This window comes from Theropithecus gelada, chromosome 1 (assembly GCF_003255815.1).
Source record: "Theropithecus gelada isolate Dixy chromosome 1, Tgel_1.0, whole genome shotgun sequence".
Taxonomy (NCBI): domain Eukaryota; kingdom Metazoa; phylum Chordata; class Mammalia; order Primates; family Cercopithecidae; genus Theropithecus; species Theropithecus gelada.
In genome coordinates this window covers 86,346,138-86,373,966 of record NC_037668.1, presented here as the reverse complement: position 1 = coordinate 86,373,966, position 27,829 = coordinate 86,346,138, and the positions used below count along the sequence as shown (strand labels likewise).

Here is a 27,829-nt window from a genome sequence, read left to right as displayed (position 1 = left end):
TTCCAAGTCAAGATAACAAATCAAAACCGATATTTCATCGGAGGGGATAGTGAGATGATGGTGGAGATTAATGCCATAATTAAAGACCTGAAGTATACAAGGGTGGTTGGTCATCCCTGTCATATCTCTATTTAACTTGCCAGTCTGGCCCCTTTGGAAATCAGGTGGATCCAGGAGAATGACATAATGGCTCTGCACAGTCCAAAACAAGCTGGATCACCTGGAAATTCCAGAGCACATCACATCCATCTATTTCACCAATGACATTATGCTAATCAGGCAGGATGAGCAAGAGGTGGCTAGCACGTTGGAAACTTTGGTAAGACACATGCACTTCAGAGGTTGGGAGATAAACCGTACGAAGACTGAAGAACCTCCTACTTCGGTTTTTAGGGATCCAGTGGTCAGGGGTTTTCCAGGATATCCCTTTCAAAGTAAAAAGCAAATAATAAAGTACACATAAGATAAAAGAAACAGTAACTTACAAAATTTCCAAAAGAGATATCTAGAATTGTTCATCGTGTTTATGTTCTTTGAGATGTTTTCATTGTGCACAAAGTATAAACATAATAAACTAATATGGGATCTCACTACTCATCCATCACAATCCAATATTTTGCTTGCTTATTTGTACACTTTTTTTTTAAAATAGCCTCTTTCCTCACTGTGATACAAACTTCACGAAGGACAGGTCTGTCTTGTTCACTGCTACATCCCTGGCACTTAAAATGTAGTTGATGCTCAATAAATATGTCTTGGTGAAATGAATGAAACATACTATACACATAATTTTGGAGCCAGCTACTTTAACTTCCAGACATTTAAGATTATATTTCATCATTCTTAAAATGCGTCCCTCCAAAAATCATATGAAAGCACTGTTCCCACACTCCAAAGACTATTTCTATGAATGCAGCTTCAGAACCAGGAAGCCTTCGTCTTTTGGCAGCCTTCGAGTATCTTCCCTTCTGGCCGGTACTGCCGTAGAGACTACAACGGACACATTCTTGGGTGGATCATTCTTTAGAGGACCCAACTCACCAAGGACAGGAGAAAGTTGTCCCCAGGCAAGCAGCCCAGCCCAGGGCCATGTCCCTCCTTAAGCCACACGGGGGCGCCAGAGCGCCGCAGTCCGCGCGGGGCCCGGGGCCACTGGGAGAAAGACTCAGGGTGGCTGTATTGACTGCCCGGTGTGGGCGGAGCGAAGGGCGCCCAGGCCGGTGTGGCGGGCAGGAAGTGCGGGTGCGCGCCTGCGCATAGGTGGGGTCGGAGGTGTCACAGCTTTCGCTTCTGCTTGAGTCAGTCCTCACGGTGACGCCTTTCCCCAGCTTTTCCGAGTAGGCTCGTGCCCGGGGCAGGAGGCAGAATGCGGGAGTGGGGAGGGGGCGGAGCGCAGAGCGCCTGCGGGGGCGCCAGGGCAAGGAGTGGGGATCCGTGGGGAAGGGGATACGGGAGGAGGCGTGGGTGGGCGACAAGGCTGCGTGGAGGGGAGGGGCGCGGGGCGCGGGGGCGGGAGACGGAGGGCATCTGTCCTGGGAGAGCCTGGTTTTCCCTTCGCCTGGCCCGGGGCACGCCGGCGACCGCGTGTGTCTGCCCCGCGGGAGTACTTTCGGGGGCCGCCTGCCCTCCCCCTCAGCCTGCCCTCATTGGCGGCCCCGCTTTCAGAGCTGCGTTTCTCACCCGCGTGGCCTCGGGCGCCTCACCCGGCACCTCCCGCCGCGTCGGGCATCCGTCTCTTTCACCCCTTCACTCTCCAGGAGAAACTGAACACGTTTTCCAGCCTAACTCGGCAGGGCAAACCAGAACATTCCCCGTCTAAGCAGTTCCGGGGAGTTTTAACAACTTCCTGGTAAACTCCTCTACAGAACTCACTGTATACTGTGTAAATGTCGTCTGTGTGTGGAGCAACAGTTTTATTGTGCCGTGCAATCATCAACAAGAAATTGTAGTCCAGGGAGATGAAAATCCCTTATTTGGCATTCAGCCGTTGATCAAGGCCGTGCAACCCTCGCTAAAAGGATTTAGGTTCATCTCCGTCATTCTCAGCCGGGGTGAAGGGGTGTAGTCTGACATTTGGAAGCTTAAGAACCAAGTCTGCTGCCGTCCAATTCTTTTTTAAAGCCTTCCATCATGTGTGTACTTTGCTTGAATGATTATTTTAAAGTACGTGTCCTATTTTTGCCAATCTGACAGCTGTTTCCATAGAAACTAGAGAAGAAATAGTCATTTTCAGCAGGAGTTGTTAAAACTGTCTTCCAGGCTTCAGCAGTGAGTGCCAGTGAGTGCTGCACTTGCTCATTCTGAGATGGTACTTAAAGAATTAAGGATCTGAAATGTTCTTAGAGGCTAACAATCCAAATTGTTTAATTTTCTCACATCATTAATTTTGTAATCCTAGAAGTCTGCCAGCTATGTTTGTTGACCCGCCACAGCTCTTTGAAGAGAATGTGTCAGCCCTGATTTTTTTTTTTCTTATGTGCTCCGTAGTCTAGTGATTGACTCGTTGAAAATGCATGAATAGATTTCTTCCCTCATTCTTTACCCTTTCTTCAGGATAACCCGCGGATTACAAAATATCAGGCACTGTTGCTATTCAAAATGACACTTGCTTGTCAGTGATAGCAATGATAATGGTTTTAATTATATACATGTAGTGTTGGGGCTTTTGCTTATACCTTCTGTGTCAGTAGGATTCTTTTTTAAAATTTTTACACAAGTCATGAGAAATGAGAAGGAGTTTGCTTGTCATGAGCAGAGCTAAGCAGTGTGAGTAGATGTGCATAGACACAGAGATGAGAGCTTTCCTTTTCTGGGGGCTGTAAGTGAATCAGGGAGGTTGGAATTTAGGAATGGGTGAAGGAGGGTTGGAGAAGGTGCCTGGAGAAGTAGTAGGAGGGCCTGGTTCACCATATGAAGGAGTTTATAAAAGCCATGGAAAACCAATGCAAGTCCAGGCTTGGTGGCGCATGACTGTAATCCCCGCACTTCGCAATGCAGTACGATCAGTTGAGCCCAGGAGTTAAAAATCAGCCTGGGCAACATAGTGACACACCGTGTCTACCGAAAAAATTTGGAAAATTAACTGGGTTGGCAGGGTGCGGTGGCTCAGGCCTATAATCCCAACACCTTGAGAGACTGAGGTGAGCAGATCACTTGAGTCCAGGAGTTCGAGACCAGCCTGGGCAACTTGGCAAAACCCCGTCTCTACTAAAAATACAAAAATTAGCCAGGTGTGGTGGCGCATGCTTGTAATCCTAGCTCCTGAGGAGACTGAGGCGCGAGAATTGCTTGAACCCAAGAGGCGAGGTTGCAGTGAGCCAAGGTGGCACCACTGCACTCCAGCCTGGGCAACGACAAAGTGAGACCCTGTCGCAAAAAGGAAAGAAAAGAAAAACAATGGAAATTACAGAAATAGTTGCCTGAGCGGAGCCTTAAAAAAGTAATAATACATTCTGTAGAAATTTGAACTGCACAGAAATATGTAAGGTGAAAATACTAATAATGCCTCTTAACCACCATCCTGCCATTCAAAATAATTGTGAATAGTTTGGTGTATCTTTTTTTCAGATTTATTTTTGTATATACTAGCATATATTCTCATTACTATTTTTGCAAACTGGGGAGGGATTTTTAAATCTATTTTGTTCTCTGCAGTATCTCTAGCATTCATAATGGTGCCTAGCATTTAGTGGGCACTCATTAAACGTTTTCAGAATGAATGAATAGTAATACAGTTCAGAGGTCAAAAATACAAAATCTGAATGTTTGGTTAAGGTCATTAAAATTTTTTAAGTTCATTGCCAACATTTAAAAATTGATAAATTTCACATAAAATCTGAAATTCTGGCTTTACTTGAAAGTTTTGAATCATTTGGCCACAGCAAGTTCAAATTCCATCATACTGTTTGCACTTCCTTTAGATGAGCATGAATCTGCATTCACATCAATATCGCTTTACTGATATTCACTTGCCTCGACCCTACAAACTTGTGCTGTGCGATACAGTAGACACTAGCCACATATGGCCATTTAACTTAGTTAAAAATTTCATTCCTCAGGTGCACCAGTCACATTTCAAATGCCCAGTAGCCACCTGTAGGGGCTACCTTATTGGACAGTGCAGACATGAACATTTTTATCACTGCAGAAAGGTCTGTTGTATGGTGCTTCTTTAGACGTTTGAGTTTGCCACCTCTGCTATACAGAAGTTTTTAGGTAGCATTTATTATTATTTTTAAACTTGTGTATCCCTTTGCCAGAGATTGCTATCTTTTAAATCTTATGAAGATTTACAGATCACCATGTTATCTTTTAAATGATTACATGGTATTTACCAGGGTAGGACTGTATGTAAATTGTGGGGGTAGGATTCTGTTGCTGGGGTTTGCATTTTAGAAATAGTGCTTTAGCTGCAGTTTGGGGTCAAACTGGAGTGGGAGGGGTTGGTGGTGAAATCAGGCAGGGAGATTAGGTGTGTAGTGATCAACACCATAAGACCACAGAGCCCAGGAAAGGCTAGAATGAGATAAGAAGGAGGTGGAATTGACATGACTGATTTAATGTGGGCTGAGATATTTTGGATGCTAAAGTTGCTGTAGAGATAATCCAGTATTTCTGGAACTGATTAAATGTTGAAAATTGGTAAATTTGGCTTTGCAAAGTGTAGGAGGAGCCCTCAGCTAGTTCCAGTAAACAACATGTATAATATTAAAATGCTGTAGATTTACAAAAACAAATGTGCAACTGTTTTATACCATGTAAACGTCTTAGAGATCATTTATTTGTAGAATACAGAAACTCATTGAAGAAAGGGAATTATTTTGGGGATAAAGTAAAAGCTCATGAAGCTCAATTAAGTGTAGGAAGTACAATGGTTTCATGGGAAACAGGGAGGTCTTTTTCTCTCGTGTTCACTCTGGCTTCGTGGTCTCTCACTTATCTTCTGTCTGCACTTGTATTCCATTGTCTCTTCTGTGGATCCATTTTTTTTTTTTTTAAAGCTTTTTGTTTGTAGTTCTTGCTTACATATTGCTTTGTTTGGCCATAGCACCTGCTGTAGACCCAACTTACACATGCCCTTATATTCCTGTGCGGGATACTGTTTTATGTAAAATCTTTTTAGTGTCAAATGCCTACTCCTAGTTCTGTAGCTAATGGTAGGGGTTGCTAGGGATGAATGTGGCCAACTAGGCTCATCCCCTAAACTGAGGCCATAAAAGCACATTTGGAAAAGAAGTTGTGCTTGGGCAAGTGTCTGAAGCTTATCTACTACAGTAAATCATCAGATTTGAGGTCAAGGAAAGAAAGTGGGCTTGTGTTGTTTTTGCATTTTGACTTCTAGAAGACTTCACATTTAAACCTTAATACACTTTCCCATTGAAAACAGTTCTTTCCATTGTTTTTTCTCTTTCTGATCTGTCTAAATGGCATGAAAAATAATTGCTGCCTTCCTGAGCTCTTCAGCTACTCATGGATGTCTTTTTAAAAATGCATACAGTGTGTATTTTTAATAACTGAATTTTATTATCCCCTAATAGTCTTACTTAGGTTCAATTTTGTCTCCTTAACTAGATTATAACCTCCATGAAAGCAGGACTATATTCTGTGCTGCATAACTCACATGCCCCCTAGCCACTGAAAACCTTACTAGCTACTCCAATATGAATTTTGAAATGATTTCTAGGCTTAAATTCTTTTACCACTTTTCAGCTTGGTTCAAAAAAGTAAAAACAAAGTATCTTGTTAATAATGTCAAACTATTATATATCAGCCTAGACTTTACTAATTTAAAATTGGTAGTATTTCAAAAAGGGTTAACTTAACTCAAAGTTAATGTTTTACTTAGCATGCCCTTTATTAACATTATACATTAACAGTGCAAGGGCAGGGTGTATGAATTTCATAAAAAATAAATTTGAGTAATTTTCAAATAGTTTGATATATAGATAATACTATTTATTAAAACTGGTAGTCCTGAAGCGTCTTTCTAGATAATATCGTATTAGCTTAGGTTGAGTTTTACATGTTTTCCCCCCCAACTTTTATATGAAGGTGTTGAAACATGCAGAAAAATTGAGGAAAAATTTAAGGAACACGTATGTAACTATCACTGAGATACAATGATTGCTGATATTTTATTTATTGACTTTATGTCCTTTGTGTGTGTACATTTGCTGTACAATTTGAAAGTGAGTTTTATTTATCATGAACAGATCCTTCAGCAAGTATCTCAGGAATAAAATAGTCACATAACCACAATATTATCACCTAAGAAAATAATAATTACCTAAAACAACTTGAAATTCAGTTCATATTTAGATTCCTTCAATCTGGGTTTTTTGTTTGTTTTTGGTTGTTGTTTTTTTTTTTTTTTTTTTTTTAAAGACAGGTTCTCATTCTGTTGCCCAGGCTGGAGTGTAGTGGCACAATTTTGGCTCACTGCAGTCTCCACCTCCCAGTTTCAAGTGATTCTCCTTCCTCAGCCTCCCAATTATAGCTGGGTTTATAGGCAAGCGCTACTCTTTGTAATCCCTTCCCCTGGCCCTTTTTCCTACCACTCCTCAAGCAGTCACTGATCTCTCTGTCACTATGGATTAGTTTGCATTTTTTGCAGTTTATGTTATAGAGATGGAATCAGAGTATGTACTTTTTTGTGTGTTTTTCTTTTTTCTTTTTTTGACAGAGTCTCACTCTGTTGCCCAGGCTGGAGTACAGTGGCGACATCTCGGCTCTCTGCAACCTCCACCTCCCAGGTTCAAGCAGTTCTCCTGCTTCAGCCTCCCAAGTAGCTGGGATTATAGGCAAGTGCCACCACACCTAGCTAATTTTTGTATTTTTATTAGATAGGGGTTTCACATTGTTGGCCACGCAGGTCTCGAACTCCTGACCTCAAGTGATCCGCCTGCCTCGGCCTCCCTAAGTGCCGGGATTACACGTCGCGAGCCACCATGCCCAGCCTTTTTTGTGTTTTTTAATGAATTTATACAGTTCATCTAAGATGTCCAGTTTAAGATTTTATCTTTCATTGATTTTAGGAAGTTATGTGCCTTGCAGTTTTTTTCCTTTGTGTTTCTTTTGTGTAGGGTTTGTTAAACATTTTGAATTTGTGGTTTTATAGTTTTCATCAAGTTTGGAAAACTTTTGGCCATTATTTCAAGTATTCTTTTTTCTGTCTGCACCTCCCCCGCCACTTTCTGGGGACTTCAGTTAGATGAATATTAGGTCGCTTGAAGTTATTACATACCTCGTTGATGCCCTGTGCCTTTTTTTATGATTGTATTTTCTCTCTGAGTTTCATTTTAGATGGTTTCTGTTGATACATCTTCAAAGTCACAAATCTTTATTTCTATAATGTTAATCTGCTATTGTCTCATCTAGTATGTTTTTCATCTTATGTCTTATAGTTTTCCTGTCTAAAAGTTTAGTGTAAGTCTTTTAAAGAAATATATATCTCTATGTAACATGCTCATATTTTCCTTTAGCTTCTTAAACTTGTGCATTATAGTTACAATAACTAATATCCTTGTTTACTAATGCTGTTATTTGTTTATTCAGGAGTTAGTTTCCACTGATTGATATTTCTTCTAATTACAGATCACATATCTTGCTTCTTGCATGCTTGGTGATTTTTAATTGTAAATTGCACCTTGTTAAGTGCTAAATAGTTTTGTGTCCTAATACCTGTTCTTGAGATTTTTTGTTTTGTTTTGTTTTTTGTTTTTTCTGGGATGCAGTTGTTGCTTGGAAGCATTTAATCTTTTTGGGTGTTGCTTTTAATATTTGTTAGGTGGGGCCACAGCAGCTTTTGGCCTAGGACTAATCTTTCTCTAATGTTGAGGCAAAACCCTTCTGAGTGCTTGACGAATGATAAGGTTTTCCACTTTGGTTGGCGGAGGGGACAGACACTATACCATGCCATGTGTGAGCCCTGTATATTCTTCTCTCCAGTCTTTTCAGGTGGTCCTTTCCCAGCTCCAGGGGATTTTCTTACACATATGCCCAGGCAGGACTTAGCTGAATATGGGAGGGGGATTCTCTGCAGAACTCTAGAGTTCTCTGTGCAGCTCTTTTCTTCTCTTGTCCTCTGTCCTGTGAGCTCTGGCAACCTTGGTTTGCTTGACCTCGCAGCCTTATCTCTTTGATTTAGGGGAATCACTGGGCTCCACCTAGGTTTACCCTGTCTGCATTGTGGCCTGGAAGCACTCTCCAGGCAATAAGCTAGGACAATTGCAGGGCTCTGTTTCCCATTTCTCAGGGATCACTGTTCTTCAGTGCCTAATGTCCAGTGCATTTTATATGAGTTAGATTTTACTCTTCCGTATTACATGCTTCCTTCCAGTTATTGCAAACTGATAAAAGTTTTACTATTGTTTTTATCTAATCCACTTTATTGCCCAAATAATTTGCCATTAAAATAAAAATGGCTCTCCCCTAACTACAAATTAAAAATGAAATGAAAAAAATGCAAGCTTCTAAAGTACACATTGCATAGTAAATGTCATGTTATGTATACTCTGGTTTATCTTGCTGAAAGGCATTGCTGTAGGGGTGATGAGTTGAAACCCAAGGTAATTTAGCCTGAGATGTGTTAGAAGAACAGCTGACACACCTATTTAATAAGTGTTATATTCCCAGTTTGGTAAGTAAATATTTTCCACAAATATTTATAGTTTATTTTTTGTGTTTCAGGTAATCAAGTGAAAAAGATGAGCTTCATCTGTGGATTGCAGTCTGCTGCTAGAAACCATGTTTTTTTCCGATTTAATTCACTGTCTAACTGGAGAAAATGTAACACGTTAGCATCAACCTCACAGGGCTGTCATCAAGTACAAGTTAACCATATAGTAAATAAGTATCAGGGACTGGGAGTAAATCAGTGTGATAGGTGGACTTTTCTGCCTGGAAACTTCCATTTTTATAGGACTTTTAACAACAAAAGAAGAGGATGCCTCTCAAGTACCAAAAATAAGGAAATTTGGATGATCACCAGCAAACGTACTGTATGGAATGACTCTTTTTCAAGACAGCTACTGATAAAAGAAGTTACAGCAGTTCCTAGTCTGTCAGTATTGCATCCTCTAAGCCCTTCTCCTGTAAGAGCTATTAGGAATTTCCACACTTCTCCACGGTTTCAAGCTGCTCCGGTTCCTCTCTTGTTGATGATTCTTAAACCAGTGCAGAAGTTATTTGCAATCATTGTAGGCAGGTAAAATGCTTTTTTAGAAAACTAAACTTTTGTATTAACTTTTTGCATTAGTATTTTGTGTTAACTTTTAGAAATTAAATTTTTTTATTTATAAAACTGTACTTTTAAAGAAACCTTGTTAGATCCCGTGTCCCCTCATTTAGCTCAAAGTGAAGTTTCTAAACAGTAGCTCCTGCCCAGTTTTGTTATGTATGATTTAATAATCCTGAAACAATATCCTGCATATTAATTTATGGTATAGAAATATGGTCTCTTTAAAAAGTTATTCTTACGTATTGTATAGGCATTTTTTAAAAAGTCTTATATTTATGATTACAAGATCTTAGATATGTGGATCAGAAGTGTTGGTTATCGCTCGCATATAAGAAGAGTACTTACAAACATTTCTTTTTAATTTGTGGAATTTAAAGGCAGCAAATCATAAAACTGAGGAACTTTACTTATATAAGGGTGGGCCCACTCCTAGTTAACTCTTAAATCATTAATGCTGCTTTTTTTTCTATTCTGTTCCCAACAGATCTTTGTTTTTTTTTCTTGGAGATCCTTTATAATAAACTTTCACAGCTTGATAGTACTTTAACCCTTTTTCTCTTATTTGTTTTATGAAGATTGAAGAAAGCGAATCGCTGTTTCTTCATAAAGCTTTCTTGTGTTTGATGACTGTGAAGTCCCTTCTAGCCTTCTTACTTCCACATGAACCAAACCAGTTTGCTTTTGATAAAAAACCAAGAACTTCCATTTGTAATTTATTGTGTTCTTCATGATTTGGTGTTGGCACCCAGAGGAGATACAGCTGTACTGACTCTTGGTTGAAGTAATACGCTCATCCCAGGTTCTTGGGATGCTCTTTCTGATTTCTGATGCGTTCTCATCCTTTTAAATTGTTTGTTTTTAACTTTCTTGTTTTCGTTACTATTGTTGATCACCTAAAATTTTTCATTTAGAATATGTCTTTCATACATTTTAAATAAATGATAATGTCATGTAAAGTTTTAAATAGGAAATAGGTGTACTCGATAGTTTGGTTTATGTCCCTTTAAATTGAGACTTTGTGTAAAGGCATTGGGGTGTGTCACTTCACAAAGAGAACTTTAAGAAGTTATTTTGTAAAATAAATTTTTGTCAAGAGAGTCATGTATATATGGTAAATTTTTGTTGTGGTTTTACAGATCAACTCACAAGGAAAATGTTTGTCCCAGTATTGAAAATATTGCTTGTTGTCAGAAAAGTTTCTGAACACTGCTAAGCAGCAGACAGTATTGTTGCCTGGTAGAAATTGGACCTTCTCAGATGTTATCTACAAAATCTCCCACTTTCTTATGAGTACCTATGATATTATTATCTCTCCTTTTTCATTTTCTAAAGAGGATAGTGGAGTTTCTGCTACTGAGCACTATTTATTTCCAAAATGAATGCTGAGGCAGTTTTCCTTGTACCTTGTTGAATCACTGGCAAATTGTCTTGGAGGTCTGAGGAGCAGTGGGAAGAATAGTAGTTCCAGGTATAGATTTATTGTACTGTAACCTCTTACATAATTAATTAGACAGTTATCCCTATTAAGTGGCTAAGTGGTCAGACTCTGGAATGTCATTGACTTCATTGCTTGGTTTTACTCTTATTACCTGGGTGGCCATGGACAAGTTACCTAACAATTTTCTCTTCTGTGACAGGATTATTATGAAGATTAAATGAGATGGCATATATATATATAGAGAGAGAGAGAGAGAGAGAATTTTGCATATACTAGATAGTAATAAATGTTAACCAGTGGTAGTTATAGTAAACTAGCATCTCATTTAGTGTTTATCCTTAAAATAGCTGAAGAAGAAAATTTCGATGAGCATTAGAATTTTTTAGCTGTAACTTTATATCGTTGATGATTTCTTCATCATTTAGCTAAGAATTTTGTTAACTGGAAATGCGATGTATTCAGCAAAATATATAAATTCAGGTGTTTGAGGACATAAAATTCTAGTGTATGCATTTGAGCTTTAGTGATATGTGCTGTAATGATGATCAGAACTTTGAATTTTTCTTTTTGCTTTAGGGGCATAAGGAAATGGTGGCAGGCACTTCCTCCTAACAAGAAGGAACTATTTAAACAAAGTATAAGGAAGAATAAATGGAAGCTATTCCTTGGTTTGAGTAGTTTTGGATTGCTCTTTGTGGTGTTTTATTTTACTCACCTGGAAGTAAGTCCAGTCACAGGAAGGAGCAAGCTACTATTATTGGGGAAAGAGCAGTTCAGACTTTTATCAGAACTGGAATATGAAGCAGTAAGTAGTAAGAATTGTTTTTAATTAGACTGCTTAGTATAACACTCAAAGTAGGAAAGTATCTTAAATATGAAAGATACGTTGTTTTTAAATTTTAGTCTTTGATATGAAATTAGCATTTTTTTTTTTCCAGAAGGCCTCAGACCTTTCACACTTAGTATTCCTACTGCCTACATTGCTTTTCCTAGCATTCACCCAGCCAACTCCTGCTCAGCACATTTCTCCTTAAATGCCACTTTTCTCCGGAAAGCCTTCCATGATAACCAGACTGGGTTACGCAGGTGACTGGATGAGGCCCGAGGAGGTATCCTTCATACCAACTGAATTATGAACCAGCTCTTTCGTAGTTGTGCCCATTGCTTGGCTTTACTGGGGTTAGGTCTCCTAGGCTTTTTTTCTCTGCATACTGTACTTTTCCTTCAAAGCACTCGTGAGAGTAACATAATTATTTGCATAATTATTTATTCGATAGTCCGTGTCCCTTGTTAGACTAAGCTTTATGGGGGCAGGGATCTTGCCTGTTTTTGTTTATGGTTTTATTTTAAATACTAACACAGTGTGTAAGAGTAGTGCTTAGTATATATCTATTGGATAAATAGATTTATTGTCAGAATTTTTATACTTTGAAAATCAAGTAATATAAGATCATTTTTCTCCGAACATCAGTTTTAGAAATTTATTATGTTTTTTGAATCCAAACTGAAGTTGTAATTTAGAAGTCTTACCTCTTTGGAAAGTGTAATAACTCAGGTAGTTAGACATTTTATACCCTTGTTTTTTCGCGACAGAGGTCATCATTTTCTCTCCAGTTCATAGCACATATACATGTTATGTGCCCTGTGGCTCAATTAATATTTGTTGAATTCATGTCCAGTGGCCTCACTCGACAGCTTTGGCATGGCTAAATCTTTTTTTTTTTTTTTTGAGACAGAGACACTCTGTCGCCCAGACTGGACTGTAGTGGTGCAATCTCGGCTCACTGCAACCTCCACCTTCCAGGTTCAAGTTATTCTCCGGCCTCAACCTCCGGAGTAGCTGGGACTATAGATGTGCACCACCATGCCTGGCTAATTTTTTTTGTATTTTTAGTAGAGACGGGGTTTCACCGTGTTGGCCAGGGTGGTCTCGAACTCCTGACCTCAGGTGATCCACCTGTCTCGGCCTCCCACAATGCTGAGTTTACAGGTGTGAGCCACTGTACCTGGCATGGTTAAATCTTTTTATTCCAAATGAACTTCTGAGTTTGTCAATGGAAAGTTACTTTCTTAGTTATAAAAATTTTTCTTAATCCAGGCAAGACCAATCTCTTTTAGTAGAGTGTATACAGAGATTTGAGATGTTTCTTAGGCTTTAGTCAAAGGCAGGTTTAAGGAAAGTGTTTTGGAAAGATTGAGACAGGCCTAGTATTAGTGCATCTTTTACCATTCACATTGCTAAAAAATTTTTTAAAATTTATGTATATCTGTGTACATGTATATACATATAGACATAGATGCATTTTTCTTTTTTTCTTATTTTAGCTACAGATGTAATATCTGTGTGATAGGAAAATTTCAACACATGTTCTTATAGGGATATTATAAAGTGCTATAATTACGTTTATTCTTGTTTTATCTACTTCAGAAGAGTTAATAAATCCTGGGGGTTTTTGTCTGTTTTAGGCAGTTCACATTGGTGAATTATGCTTTTTAGAAGTCTTTAAAATAAAAACTACTTGTAAGTTCATATTCTATAAAATAATGTCTTTGTAATGCATCTCAAGGAGAAAAGTTACTAACTTGTTGATTCTTTTTTTGGTGGTGGTGTTTTGAGAGTCTCACCTCTGTCACTCAGGCTGGAGTGCATGGAGTACAGTGGGGCTATCTCGGCTCACTGCAGCCTCCACCTCACGGGTTCAAGTGATTCTCCTGCCTCAGCTTCTCGAATAGCTGGGACTACAGGGCCTGCCACCACGCCTGGCTAATTTTTGTATTTTTAGTAGAGATGGAGTTTCACCATGTTGGCCAGGATGGTCTCGATATCCTGACCTTGTGATCTGCCCACCTCGGCCTCCCAAAGTGCCGAGGTGGCATGAGCCACCACACCCAGCTGCTTTATGAAAGTTAAAGTAATATTTCAGAGCATTTTTAATTTTCTCAGTACACTTGAAAGAGCTCTCATGAATATAACTTCAGAAAAAGTATTTTCTATGATGGCTAGTCTTAATCAGCATCATGTAGAGACAGTGATATGCTCATTAGTTCTGAGATTTCAGTAATTTCCTTTCAATCTGTAAATAAAACACCTTAAAGTTAATGAAATATCTATTTTGGTAGTTTAACTTTCTTATTAAGTATAGGGTGTTTTTCTGTTCAATGCTTTATGAATGTAATTTTCTTTTGTATTTTACTTAGATGAAATCTTAAGTTCTCTAGACTTTCTTTCCTTCTTTTCCTTTCTTTTCTTTTCGAGATGGGGTCTCACTCTTTTACCCAGGTTGGAGTTGGAGTGTAGTGGTGAGATCTCAGCTCACTGCAACATCCGCCTCTCAGGCTCAAGCGATCCTCCCACTTCAGCCTCCCATGTAGCTGGGAACACAGGTGCATGCCACCACCCCTGGCTAATTTTTTGTGTTTTGGTAGAGATGGGGCTTCACCATGTTGCCCAGGCTGGTCTTGAACTTCTGAGCTCAGGTGATCCTACTGCCTTGGCCTCCCCTAGTTCTGGGATTACAGGTGTGAGCCATCTTGCCTGGCCTAGGCAGTGTTTTCTAAAATGCTTAGGAAAGTAGAAATAATACTTAAGTATTCGTTTGTAGTTTAATCGAAAAGAGTGAAATTTTGGTGTCAATCTATTCAATCCATAAAAAATTCTTAGTATTAGAATTTATTCCTTTGCGAGAAACCACATTGTCTTTGCATGAATAATTCAGATTTGAGAAATTTGAGTGTTTAATATATGCAGAGTTTTATATAGTTAAAATGTTCAACAATAAATAGTCATATAACTTTCCATGAAGCAGAGTAAGCATTTCGTAGTGCTCTTTTAAAATAAGAAGTAATTTTTAATCTTTCAGCACATGGAAGAATTTAAAAATGATATGCTAACTGAGAAAGATGCCCGATACCTGGCTGTTAAAGAAGTGCTTTGTCATCTAATTGAATGCAATAAAGATATTCCAGGGATTTCTCAGATCAATTGGATTATTCATGTGGTTGATTCCCCAATTAATAATGCCTTTGTGCTTCCAGTAAGTAAATGTTCTCAAATGCATTATAGTTGTTAAATTTATTGTCCTTGTTTTTTATGATGTTCTAATTGCTTATATTATTTTCTTTGTCGTGCAGAATGGACAAATGTTTGTCTTCAGTGGATTGTTAAAAAGTGTAACCGATATTGATCAACTTACTTTCCTTCTGGGCCATGAAATAGCACATGCAGTACTTGGACATGCTGTAAGTACCTAAAATGAATGTTCAGGTTTGGAAAAACTGCTTTGAAGTTAACAAGTTAAATCTTTTAAAGAACTGATTTTCTTTAGCTTTTTTTTTTAAATGATGGACTTTTAGTTTTGAGTAATTGCCTTAATCTGCTACCTGAAAAAATGTGATTGGCTAATTTTGAGAATTTTTATGGTCTTTAGTATTTGATACTGAATAAGATTTTGCTTAAATACTATTTTTATCACCTGTCTCTTTTGCTAAAAAGTAATTATTCTTAACCCCTAATTATTTCAAATGAAATTTTAAACTTTCTGTAATTATTAATATACTTGTAATCTAGTCAGAAAATTAATTGTAGGAAAGTGATATTACTATTTAAGTGGGTAAATCATCTTTCTTTTTTATTCATTCTCAGAAGATAGCTTGGAACATCTTTGAAAATTTCTAGAATGATGTGTCATGTATAATTAATGCAGAGTAATAACGATACCTTGCCATTTTACAGTTTACTGAGCTTTTTAGTTTATGTAGCTTCTCATTCATAATTTTAATACCAAATGAGGTATGTATTTATTATTACTATTTTATATAAGAGAAAACTAATGTTTAGAAAAACAGTAACATGACTAACCTGACAAAGTAACCGAATTGGGACTTTAACCTGGGTCTTCTGTATGTTAATCCAGTGTTTCTTCCTTTCACCATAGTTACCTGGTTTTTAGCAGCACTTTTCTTATAGGTCATAGAATTAAAGTTGATGTATGCTCCTGTGAATACCTGTCTGTTCATCTTGATATGAGTCCAGGAAAATAACACATCTATTTCACAGATTTTTAAAAATTGTTATTCATTTAAAAATATGAATGGCTCTTTTGTCTACGTTAGAGATAAGTATTTTTTTAATTGTAAACACAAAGGTACATAGTGAAGTGACTGAAATGCTAAATCAGAAATACAAGTAACATTAACTTCAAATAGAAATGATAATGATTCTAATCCTTCTAAGAGTCATCTCAAATTCTACCTATTCCTTAGAGTATTAATAAAATAAGATGGGCCAAAGTGTTTTTCTGAAGCACCGAAAGTAATTATCTCCTTGATTTCTTCTGAGTTACAGGAAGATTTTAAAAACATTTTTCCTGACAGGTGCAGTGGCTTACACCTGTAATCCCAGCACTTTGGGAGGCTGAGGCAGGAGGATTGCTTGAGCCCACGAGTTTGAGACTGGCCTGGGCAACATAGACTCTGTCTGTATAGAAAAATTTTAAAAATTAGCTGAGCATGGTGGCTCACACCTGTAGTTCCAGCTGCTCTGGAGCCTGAGGCAGGAGGATTGCTTGAGCCTGGGAGATCAAGGCTGCAGTGAGTCATGATCGCACTACTGCACTCCAGCGTGGGTGGCAGAGTGAGATACTGTCTCAAAGAAAAAATCTTTTTTTCTTAAATATACACAAGAGTACATCTAAGCAGTGTTACTATATGCACTCTAATATCTTTCAAGTAATGGCTTCATAACTTGAAATCATAAAATCATAAAATCAGTTTTGGCCATTTTAGCATTTGAAAGGTGTTACTATTCAGTACATTTGTTTTTCAGGCATCTAGTTCAGTGCCTCATATTTAGTGTATTGTCATCTCTATCAGTGCAAGAACAGTAGTAGGTGAGATGTAAAAAGCAAACAGCAGCCTTAAAAATAGAGCATAGTTATTAGTATGTTTTTGCAGATATCTTAAATATTGTCAGCACAGTATTTTCTCTTTGGGGAGTCTCAATTTTGATTTTATCTAGGTTTTTATGTTTTCTTTATTCTACAAATACAGGCATTTGTGTGTGTATTTCCAGTTTTCTAAGACTGTATAATAGCAATTATATTCTTTGATAACAAGGGCTTTCTCTTCTATAACGACTTCCTTATTTTGAGTTTCATGTTTTCATGTTAAAATAATTCCATAATTGGGCTGGATGTGGTGGCTCATGCCTGTAATCCCAGCACTTTGGGAGGCCAAGGTGGGCTGATCACGAGGTCAGGAGTTCAAGACCAGCCTGGTCAACATGGTGAAACTCCGTCTCTACTAAAAATACAAAAAATAGCTGAGCGTGGTGGTGGGCCCCTGTAATCCCAGCTACTCGGGAGACTGAGGCAGGAGAATCATTTGAACCCAGAGGCGGAGGTTGCAATGAGCTGAGACTCACCACTGCACTCCAGCTTGGGCGACAGGGCAAGACTCTGTCTCAAAAAAAAAAAAAAAATCCGTAATTGTTTTTCAAAATACACAGTTGTGTTTTGAGGCAAAGTAATGAGGCAAATATAAGGAGGTAAAGTATGTTTTGTGAGGGTACAATATTTGTTAAGGGACAGTATTCTAAGTCATTGTTTTTAGTTTTCAGTCATTTTTCATACATTCAAGTAATGACTGCTATTTTTTCAGTTTCAGCATTACAACATTAACATTTACTAATCAATTTTACTGGCAAACCATGAACAATCTAGTTCATTAAACTTATATTTAGATATTACTACTCAAAACAACTATTTTATGAAAAATCTTTTTTGGTAACTGATACAAGTAAATACAAAAATTCATAGAACCCGATTCTCTCATGATAAATACTAGACTTACAAATTTATAAACTTGTATAAAGGAGTAATGTTTCATATATTAGGTCTTGAAGACCAGAATACATTTATTTAAAATAAACTTCCAGTCTTTTTCTGAGTTTTTTCTTGTTTTAAGTGCTTCATATGTTAGTGTTTAGTCCTCATCCAAAAATATTAGTAAAATGAAACATTTATTTGATATTTTAAAATGATGCAACTGTATTAAAAACTAGAACTGACCGGGTTTGATTTCTGGTCCTTTTAGTAATAGCTGTGCAAATGTGGGCAACTCTTCTAACCTCTATCTCAGTTTCATTATCTATAAATGTAGGGATAATTGTACCTATTTCACAAGATTATTATGCGTGTTAATGCAAGAAACTGTAGATTAATATCCTGTAATAATAAGTGGCTCAGTAGATACTAGTTAGACGAATGAATAGGTATATAAGTAGATAAATAAAGGCAGGGAAAAGCAGACCAGGAAAGAAAAAGCAAAAGAAGAAAAAGAGAACTCTCAGTCTTAGGTGGAGAAGGTCGGGTAATTGTAACACCTGATGAACTAGAAAATGTAAGCATATACTGTCTCGATGTATGAAATGTAATTTTTATTATTTTGATTATTCTCAGGCAGAAAAGGCTGGCATGGTTCATTTTTTGGATTTCCTAGGTATGATTTTCCTCACAATGATTTGGGCCATTTGTCCTCGAGATAGTTTGGCACTTTTGGGCCAGTGGATACAGTCTAAATTGCAGGAGGTAAGTCTGAGACAATAACTTGAATTGATCATAGCCTGTGGTGGGGATATTTTAATACTACTGTAAAGCAGCAAATCCAGAGATGTTTTTACATTTCACTATGAAATATGGGTACAAATTTTTAGTGTCTTATGTTTTCTCATTTTTAGGGGATATTCTTATATATGAATATTTAAGTTAAGGAATACTACATCTCTCAAATGATGGGTATGGATAGGTTAGAAGGGCTTGGCAACTTTTGGCTAATATGATTTTCAAAAATATATGTATTGGTTTTACAAAGAGAAAACCCAGCCACTGACCCTTGCTTTCATAGTAACTGAATGACTCCCCCATTCCCCAATTTCAGCCGTCCCTTGGTATACAGGACTTCTCGTGGATACCAAAATCTGAGTATGCTCCAGTCCTTGATAAAAAATGGCATGGTATTTGCATGTCACTATGCACATCGTCTCATATACTTTAAATCATCTCTAGATTATGTGTAATTCAATGTAAATGCTATGTAAATTGTTATTTTACTGTATATTTTTAATTTTGTTGTAGTTTTTTTTTAATTGTTTTTCATAAATATTTTCTATCCAAATTGGTTGAATCCATCAGATGCATAATCCACAGATATAGAGAGCCAACTGTATTTGCATTTTAATGGGGCAGTATTAAAACCTGTGAACTTTAATGGGCACAGAATTGGCTAAAGCTGCTTTACCGCCCTTCCTTCCTTCTCTCTCTGTTGAACTATCATTGCTTTGAAATTATTGAAAGGAAAGTCTTACTAGGTGTTTGTTAACTTTTGATTTTAGTGCTTATGTATAATAATCATCTCAAAAATGTATTGAGTGCCTCGTTTTGTTCAAAACACTGTACTACTGAAAGTAGGTCTTGCAATCTTTATAACTACTTTGTTAACTATGATTATTTTATTTGACATCTTTCTTTGAATATTTCCTCTTGTCCCAGGAGGTTTGGTTATTTAGAAACAATCTGTTATTTGTTTATTTAATGATTTGTGGAGTACCCATCAGAGTGCCATCTGGGTGCTGTTTAAATCTAATGTGCAAAATTCTATGAGACAAATTGTTTTTGAGATTGGATAACTAAGTCTGTTATTCAGCATTACCATATCATTTGGCTTCGTTTATATTGAAGTAAAGGTTCTTAAAGAGAGAACAAAAGAATAGTTATTCCTTAGGTTATAGGATCTCATATTTTGAATTTTGTTTCTGTCACTGAACTGCCAGGAAATTAAAAGAATTAATTTAGTTATTTTCTCTATCTATCTGTAGATTGCTTTTTTTGTAATGGAATCAGCAGAGTGGGTCATAAGAAAGATAACATGTAGCTATTTCTTTCTTTAAATATTTGATAAATTCTGCCACTTCACTGTAATTCTTCCGTGAAAATAAAGTAGGAATGATTCTGTTTGAATTCTTTTTCCCTAAATCAAGGCCCCTCAATAATTCTGGTGACAAGGAGATGTTTTTCTCTAGAAACTCGCTGTGATTGGAGAACAGAGAGGAATGTTGATAGTGAAGTCATAAGGGTGTGGGAATTGCTGAGGTTCATTTGTTGTGAGGACGGAATGATACATTTAAAGCAAGATTTCTCAATCGCAGTACTGCTGATGCTTTGGACTGGATAATTCTTTGTTGTGGGGAAGTTGTCCTGGGCACTGTAGGATGTTTAGTAGCATTTCTCACCCCCATCCCCTAGATGTCAGTAGCTCTCCCTTCTCTCAGTTATGACAGTCATAAATATTTCCAAACATTTGCAAATGTCCCTGGAGGACAAAATCACACTAGGTTTAGAATCATTAATTTAAAACACTTAGCACAATACCTGGCACAAATAAGGACTCAATAAATATGAGCTATTATTTTTGTTCATTTAATCCCCTCTGCAGCTGTGTGAGATTGGCACTGTTACTCATTTCATTTTACATATGATACTCCTGGGTTTACTGGGGTTAAACAATTAGCTCAGGGTTAACAATAAGTTAACAGCATTTGGACTTGAACTTAAGTTTCTGTCTTTTTAAAGCCAACGTCTTAAATCCTTATGCTATCAGTAGACTTGATGGAGGCACATGCAGCCTGCTCATGGAGAGTGAAGGCACTATATGATATACATCATCGACCTAAAACTGACTGATTGAAAAGGAAGGAAGTCATTTCTAATGGTCACATACTGTATATCAGATTTATTGTATTATTTCAGGCCATCACAGACATGTGGCTACCTTTGAAAGATTGCTTCCCCAATTAATAGCTCTTTTCTCAAAAGTCCTGCCTATTGATTCATCTCCTACAAAGTTTTAGTACTTACTGAAAATTAGAATTTAACTGGAAAGCGTTCACATAAATACAAGTAATTAGGAAAATTAAAGTTACTATATCTACGTGTGTTTTTTATTGAAGTCAGAAGAAAATTTCATTTTCCCAACTAATCAATACTTAGAAAAGAAAAAGGAAATTAAGATAATTTATCAAAGAAAGAACATTCTGCTATATGGTTAATTTTCTTACTGAAATAAATTGTCTAGTAGTGTCATTGGATATTATATACCTACGTTTTCTTGATTTTCTTTTAAAACTCAAGGTCATAATGTTCCTTGGCCATATTAAAAGCCTTCATCAATAAGCTTTCTTAGTGAATCCTGTACTCAGTAGGTGGAGACTATAATTGGAAAAATAGAAGTAAATTCCTCATACTACAGACTGTCAAGAAATTGACTTCTATTCTTACCGTGTTTTTAAAGTATTAATTTCTAATCAGGGAAATAAAGGCTGTGTTTATATTTTATATTATGGAGTTATTTTAATGTTAGTAGACACTATAGGAATTTTATCCTAGATACTCCATGAAACTTTAAAATAAAAAAAAACCCTCTCTTTGTTACTCCTTTTGTCATGAAAAAATTGTCTTAATGGAGCTTTTCTGTCCTGTTTCTTCTTAGTATATGTTTAATAGACCATACAGCAGAAAATTGGAGGCTGAAGCTGACAAAATTGGACTACAGCTTGCTGCAAAGGTAAAGTGTTTAGTAGTTGAGAATACATAATGCCCTTCCCAGACTGAAAGATAAATGTGTGCTATTTTAATGAGGCTTGGCATAAGCAGAGAATGAGAGTTGGACTGTATTAGCCCTTTACGCAATTTCTGTTAATCTAGAAATTTGAAGATTATGGACCTTGAAAGAATGTATAACTGAAGATACTCAATTCCCTTCTATATTTAAAGCTGTATTTTGCCTTAGACAGAATCCATAAGATTATAGTAATTATCAGGTTCTATTAAAAGAAAGTCAGTTCTTGATTAGAAATAATTTTTTGCATGTGTAAATTTTTTTATTATAGACATGAAACATATAAATTGAAATTTTAAAACATTTGGGTATGTAATGTGTCATCCCCTCTGGCCTTTTAACATTTGTCACCTCTGGAAAGCTAATGCTATCTTTATTTTACTCCAGTACTCCAATATTTTACCCCTTGCTTCTCTGATGTAAGGAGGCTTTTTGAGTAAACAGGATGATAGGTAGTTGTTTCCCCCACTTAAAGACAGGTTAATCCTGTTGTAGCTATGATCTTGGCTAAGCAAACTGATTTTCCACCATTTAAATAAACAGTAGACAAACAGACTTATTTAGATTATTTTTGTTGTAGCAGATGGCTTTTTTTTTTTTTTTTTTTTTTTTTGCTAGCCATAGAGAGCAGCTCTGGGCCTTTACTTTTATTTAAGTTGACTTTGTTCCTGTCTACTTAACAGGGCATCTGGCAGCTATTTTCAATCACCTGTGATAAGTGAGTGTTATTAGTAGCATTTAAGATTAGAAGTAAAAGTGCATTTTAAAAAATAAGTGAAAACAATGCCACTTCACATATTAAATTCAAATTGTATTTGATCCTTTGTTATGTTTCTGGTAGTTGTTAAAACTATAATCATTTTATTTGAACCTCATAAGTTTTATGGATTTAATTTTGTAAATCAAGGTATTACTCCTTCACAAAAGCAAAATCAGTTCTTTGAATGTTAAATAAATATGGTTAAGTGAATTATCAGACTGCATACACTAATAAGTTCCCACATAAGGGGGCTACAGATTGGCTGTATCAAGAATTTCCTAATTTTAATCTACTACAGTCTGTCAAATTTTCCCTATATGTTAAGTGTGTTCTGTGTTCTGGTTAGGAAATCTTTGGTTTGTCTAAGTTATTCCTGCTTTATTTCTAAGGAACTTTACTATTTTTTAAATATATATTATGCGGAGGAGGGCAACATCTTTTTTTTTTCCCATATGGATAACTAATAGACTCGGCACTGTTTATTGAAAAAAGTCTTTTTTTTTTCACCAGACTTCTGTGTCTCTTTGTCATAAAGGTGGGTGTATATATGAGGTCTCTTTCTAGACACACTATTCTGTTCCATTGGCCTGTTTATGTTTCAGCCAATATCATATTATCACTGTAACTGTGTAGTAAGTGTTGATACCTGAAGCTTCTGTCCTCTACTGTTTTTCTGCAGAATTGATTTGACTATCCTTGGACCTTTGCATTTCTGTATACATTTTAGAAACAGCTTATTAAACTATACATACATAGAAAAACACATGGGGTTTTGACTGGAATTACATTGCATTTCTACATTAATTTGGGGACACTTGACTAGTGTCTATAGTATTGATTCTTCACGTCTATGAATATATTTTCCCATTTGTTTCGATGTTTAATTTTTCTTGGTGTTTTGAAATTTTTTTGTATGTAGGAATTACACATCTTTTGTTAGATTTATTGCTAAGTGTTTGATGTCATGATAAATAGTGTCATTTTTAAAGTAAATTGCTTGTATATAAAAATACAATTGATTTTTATAATTGGCCTTGTACCCAACAACCTTTATTTCTTCCCTTCCAATCTGTATACAGTTGACTCTTGAACAGCATGTTTTTGAGCTGTGTAGATCCACTTATACGCAGGATTTTTTTCAATAGATGTATTGGAAAGTTTTTTGGAAATGTGCAACAGTTTGAAAAAACTCAGATGAACCACGTAGCCTAGAAATGCTGAAAAAAAATGAAGAAAAAGATATGTCACAAATGCATAAAATACATGTAGATATTAGTCTGTGTTATAATTTGCTACCATAAAATACAAATCTTTTATGAAAATTTATCAAAACGTGTGCCTACACAGACCATACATGGTGCCATTTGCAGTTGAGAGAAATGTAAACAAATGTAAAGATGCAGTATCAAATCATAACTGCATAGAATTAACTGTGATACCTATTGTACTACTCTTATAGTTTTGTATTCACTTCCTGTTGCTATTGCAGTGATCTCAAATGTTGTGAATATCTGCTTAAAACACCATTAGACACTAATCATCTCCATGTGAGCAGCTTTCTTTCCAGTAAATTGAGTATCTTAATAAATGGTCTCTTGCAGTTCTTGCATATTTTTCATTGTGTTTCGTACAATACTATAAACACCTTGAATAATACCATGAAACCCGTATGAGTTGCTGCTAGTGATATTGGAAATGTTCCCAAGAAGTAAACTCATGATATTACAAGAAAAAGTTGAGTTGCTTGATATATACTGCAGATTGAGGTCTGTAGCTGTGGTTGCCTGCCATTTCAAAATAAATGAATCCAGAATAAGGACGATTGAAAAAAGGAAAAGAAAATTTGTGAAGCCATAGGTGCAACTATACCAGCAAGCATGAAAACCTTGCACTTTTTGCAAAAGACTTTCATCTTGTATAGAAGATGCACCCTTTATGTGGGTGCAGGATTGCCATAAGAAAGGCATATCTATAGACTGTAATATGATTCAAGAAAAAGCACAAAGTCATTATATTACAATTTAAAAGGAAGATGAAAGATCTAAAGCTGGAGAATTTAATGCCAGCAAAGGATGGTTTGATAGTTTTAGAGATTTGGCTTAAAAATGTCAAGATAACAGGAGAAGCAGCTTCTGCTGACCAAGAGGCAGCAGATGCATTCCCAGATGCTTTAAGAAAATCATTGAGGAGAAAGAACAACTGCCGGGACAGGTTTTTAATGCAGGTAAAACTGTGCTATTTTGGAAAAAAGATAATGCCGTAAAGGACATTTATTAGTAAGGAAGAGAAGTGAGCATCAAGATTTAAGGCAGAAGGAATATGCTAACTCAACTATTTTGCGGAAATGGAGCTGGATTTCTAAGTACTTTCCTTATCTATAAAGCTGGTAACCCCTGAGCCTCTAAGGAAAAAGATAATACCAACTGCCAGTCTTTTGGTTGTATAGCAAAAAGGCCTGCTGCACAATGAGAATGCTTTTTCTGGATTGGTTCCATCCATGCTTTGTTCCTAAAGTTAAGAAGTATCTTGCCAGTAAGGACTGCCAGTTCTTTTTACATTCTCAATTCCTCTGGCCACCTAGAACCCCATGAGTTCAACACTGAAGGCATCCAAGTGGTCTTCTTGCCCCCAAACACAGCATTTCTAGTTGAGTCTCAGATCAGAGGGCCATAAGGACCTTTAAGCCTCATTACAGCAGGGTACTTTAGGGAAAGGTTGTTACTGCTATGGAAGAGAACCCCCACAGAACATCATGAAAGTCTGTAAGGATTACACCACTGAAGATTCCATCATTGTTATAGAAAAAGCCATCAAGCCTGAAATTTAGTAAATTGTTGATGAAGCAGACTGTCCAGATGTTGTGCGTGACCACACAGAGTCAGTCAAGGAAATGATGAAAAGACTGTGGATATGGCAAAAAAGGTGGGGAGTGAAGGGTTTCAAGATACGGATCTTAGAGAAATTCAAGAGCTAAAAGAAACACCTTGTCAGAGGAATTAACAGAGGATGACTTGATGGAAATGAGTGCTTCCAAAATGGTGCCAGGTAGAAAAGACATAGTAGTGCCAGAAAACAAATTGACATTAGACAATCTAGCAGAAGGATTCTGATTATTCAAGACTACTTTTGACTTATTTTATGACGGAAATTACAAAGTATTTCCATTAAGTTACACTGATTGTGCCTGCCTCTCCTGTCTCCCATTCTGCCGCTGCCACCCCTGGAACTGCAAGACCAACTCTCCTCTTCCTTCTCAGTCTATTCAGTGTGAAGACAAGGATGGAGACATTTATGATGATCCACTTCCACTTAATGAATAGTAAACATATTTTCTCTTCTTTATGGTTTTCTTAATAACATTTTCCTTTCTGTAGCTTACTTTATTGTAAGAATACAGTGTATAATACAACATATAAAACATGTTAATTTACTGTGTTACTGGCAAGGTCAACAGTAGGCTATTAGTAGTTAGGTTTTGGGGGAGTCAAATGTTATATGTGGATTTTTGACTGCACAGAGGGGTCAGTGCCCTTAACCTCCGTGGTGTTCAAGGGTCAAATGTACTTTTTAATTTTTGCTTTATTGCAATAGCCAAAAACTTTAGTACAAAGTTGGTGATGGGCAACTTTGTATCTTCCTGATCTTAGGGGCAAGAAAGCATTCATATTTCACCATTATGATATTTGTAGTAAGCTTTTTATCAAATGAAAGAGTTTCTCTTCCATTTCTAATATCCTAAGATTTAAAAAAATTATGTATGTATATTAAATTTTATCAAATGCATTTTCCGCATTTTTTCTTCAACTTTTAAGTTCCGGGGTACCTGTGCAGATGTGCAGGTTTGTAGCATTGATAAACATGTATCACAGTGGTTTGCTGCACAGATCAACTCATCACATAGGTGTTAAGCCCAGGATCCATTAGCTATTCTTCCTGATACTCTTCCTCCCCTTGCATTTTCTGCCTGTATTGAGATTATTATATGATTTTTCTCCTTTAATCTGTTAATGTGGCAAATTACATTAATTTTTTAAAAAGTTAAGCTGCTATTTTGGGGAAATCCATTTTGTCAATTATCCCATAATATATTGCTAGAATTAGTTTAATGCTTGGTTTAGAATGTTTATCTCTATGTTCAAAGGAGATAGTCGCCTAGAATTTTCTTTTCTTGTAATGTCCTATCAGGTTTTAGAATCAAAGTTATGCTGGCCTCATAAAATTGGTCAGGGAAGTGTTCTTCAATTTCTCTTCTCCAGAAGAGTTTTTGTAAGATTAGCTATATTTAGTTTTTAAATGTTTGGAGAATTCCTGGGTAAAGCCATATAGGCCTAAAGATTTATTTGTGAGTTTGTCTTTAATTATGGATTCGGTCTCTTTAATAGATATAGAACTATTCAGATTTTTCTGTTGTTTCAGTTTTTGTAGTTTTTCTAGGAATTTTTGTTTAAATTTTCAAAATGATTGGCATAAAGTTGTTTTAATATACTCTTATTATATTTTAATGTCTGAAGGATACTTGTATTTTACAGGCATCTTTTAAATGTCCCCTTTGTTAATATTGGTAATCTGTGTCCTGTCTTTTTTTGCCAGATTTTATCACTTTCATCAATCTTTTCAAAACCATCTTTTGGGTTTGCTTATTTTCTCTATTATATTTGTTTTCTGTTATGTTGGTTACCATGTTGGGTTTTTTTTCATTATTTTATTCTGCATTCATTTTTTGGGTTTCACATGCGGTTCTTTCCCTAACTTAAGATGAATACTACCATCATTTATTTTAAACTCTTTTTTTTTTCCTATTACGTACATTTAAGGCCATACATTTCCCTCTGAGAGCGTCTTTACTTGTTATGTTCAAGGGTTGATATGTTATTTTTTCTTCAGTTTAAAATGTATTCTTGTTTTCACTGTGGTTTCTTCTTTGACTCATGGGTTAATTAGAAGTATATTGCTTAGTTTTTGAACATTTGATGATTTTAACGTTACCTTTTGTGTTCAACTTCTAGCTTAGTTACACTCTGATTGAATAATACACTGAATGATTGGAATCCTTTGAAAATTGTTGGGTCTTGCTTTGTGGCTCAGGGTGTGATCAATTTTGTTAAAATGATGTGCACTTAAAAGTGGATCCTGCCGTTGTGGGTGCAGTGTTCTGTGAATGTCAGTTTTGCCAAGTTTGTTCATTTTGTTGTTTCAGATCTTCTATATTCTTGCTGATTTTTTTTCCTTTTTTTTTTTTTGTAGTTATCAAGAGACGTTTGGTAATATTTCATTATGATTGTAGATTTTTCTTTTTTTCCTTTTAGTGCTATTAATTTTTGCCTTGTACATCTTAAAAGTATCTTTGGTATACATACTTGTTAGATTGTTAGATTTTGCTAGTGGATTGATCCTTTTCTCACAATAAAATCACTCTGTCTTTAGTAATACTTCTTGCCTGATGTTCACTTTTTCCTTTTAGTATTGTTATTTCAGCTTACTTTCAGTTAGTGCTTGCATGGTAAATCTTTAATACTCTCTTATTTTCAAACTTCCTGTGTTCTTACGTGTGTAGCTCTTGTAAACAGAACATTGCTGTTGGTTTTATCTTTGCCCTTTTTGGGGAAAAGTTAGTCTATTTGTTTAATTTGCATTTCTTATTTATAATTATTTATATAATGTGGAACATTTTTATATGCCTATTGGCGCTTCATTTATATTCCTTTGTGAATTATCTTCTCAG

At 36.3% G+C, this 27,829-nt stretch overlaps 1 protein-coding gene across 1 annotated transcript in view; it reads left to right on the top strand.

The window, feature by feature from the left end:
* The first annotated feature begins 1,207 nt into the window (after positions 1-1,207).
* Positions 1,208-27,829, top strand: part of OMA1 (OMA1 zinc metallopeptidase) — a 67,311-nt gene continuing 40,689 nt past the window's right edge. Inside the window, exons 1-7 of the mRNA XM_025368424.1 lie at positions 1,208-1,298; positions 8,689-9,205; positions 11,253-11,481; positions 14,537-14,710; positions 14,808-14,915; positions 18,134-18,262; positions 21,219-21,293. Of these exons, the coding sequence (XP_025224209.1) occupies positions 8,706-9,205; positions 11,253-11,481; positions 14,537-14,710; positions 14,808-14,915; positions 18,134-18,262; positions 21,219-21,293 (1,215 nt within the window). The 5' untranslated portion in view covers positions 1,208-1,298; positions 8,689-8,705. The remainder of the gene's footprint in view (positions 1,299-8,688; positions 9,206-11,252; positions 11,482-14,536; positions 14,711-14,807; positions 14,916-18,133; positions 18,263-21,218; positions 21,294-27,829) is intronic.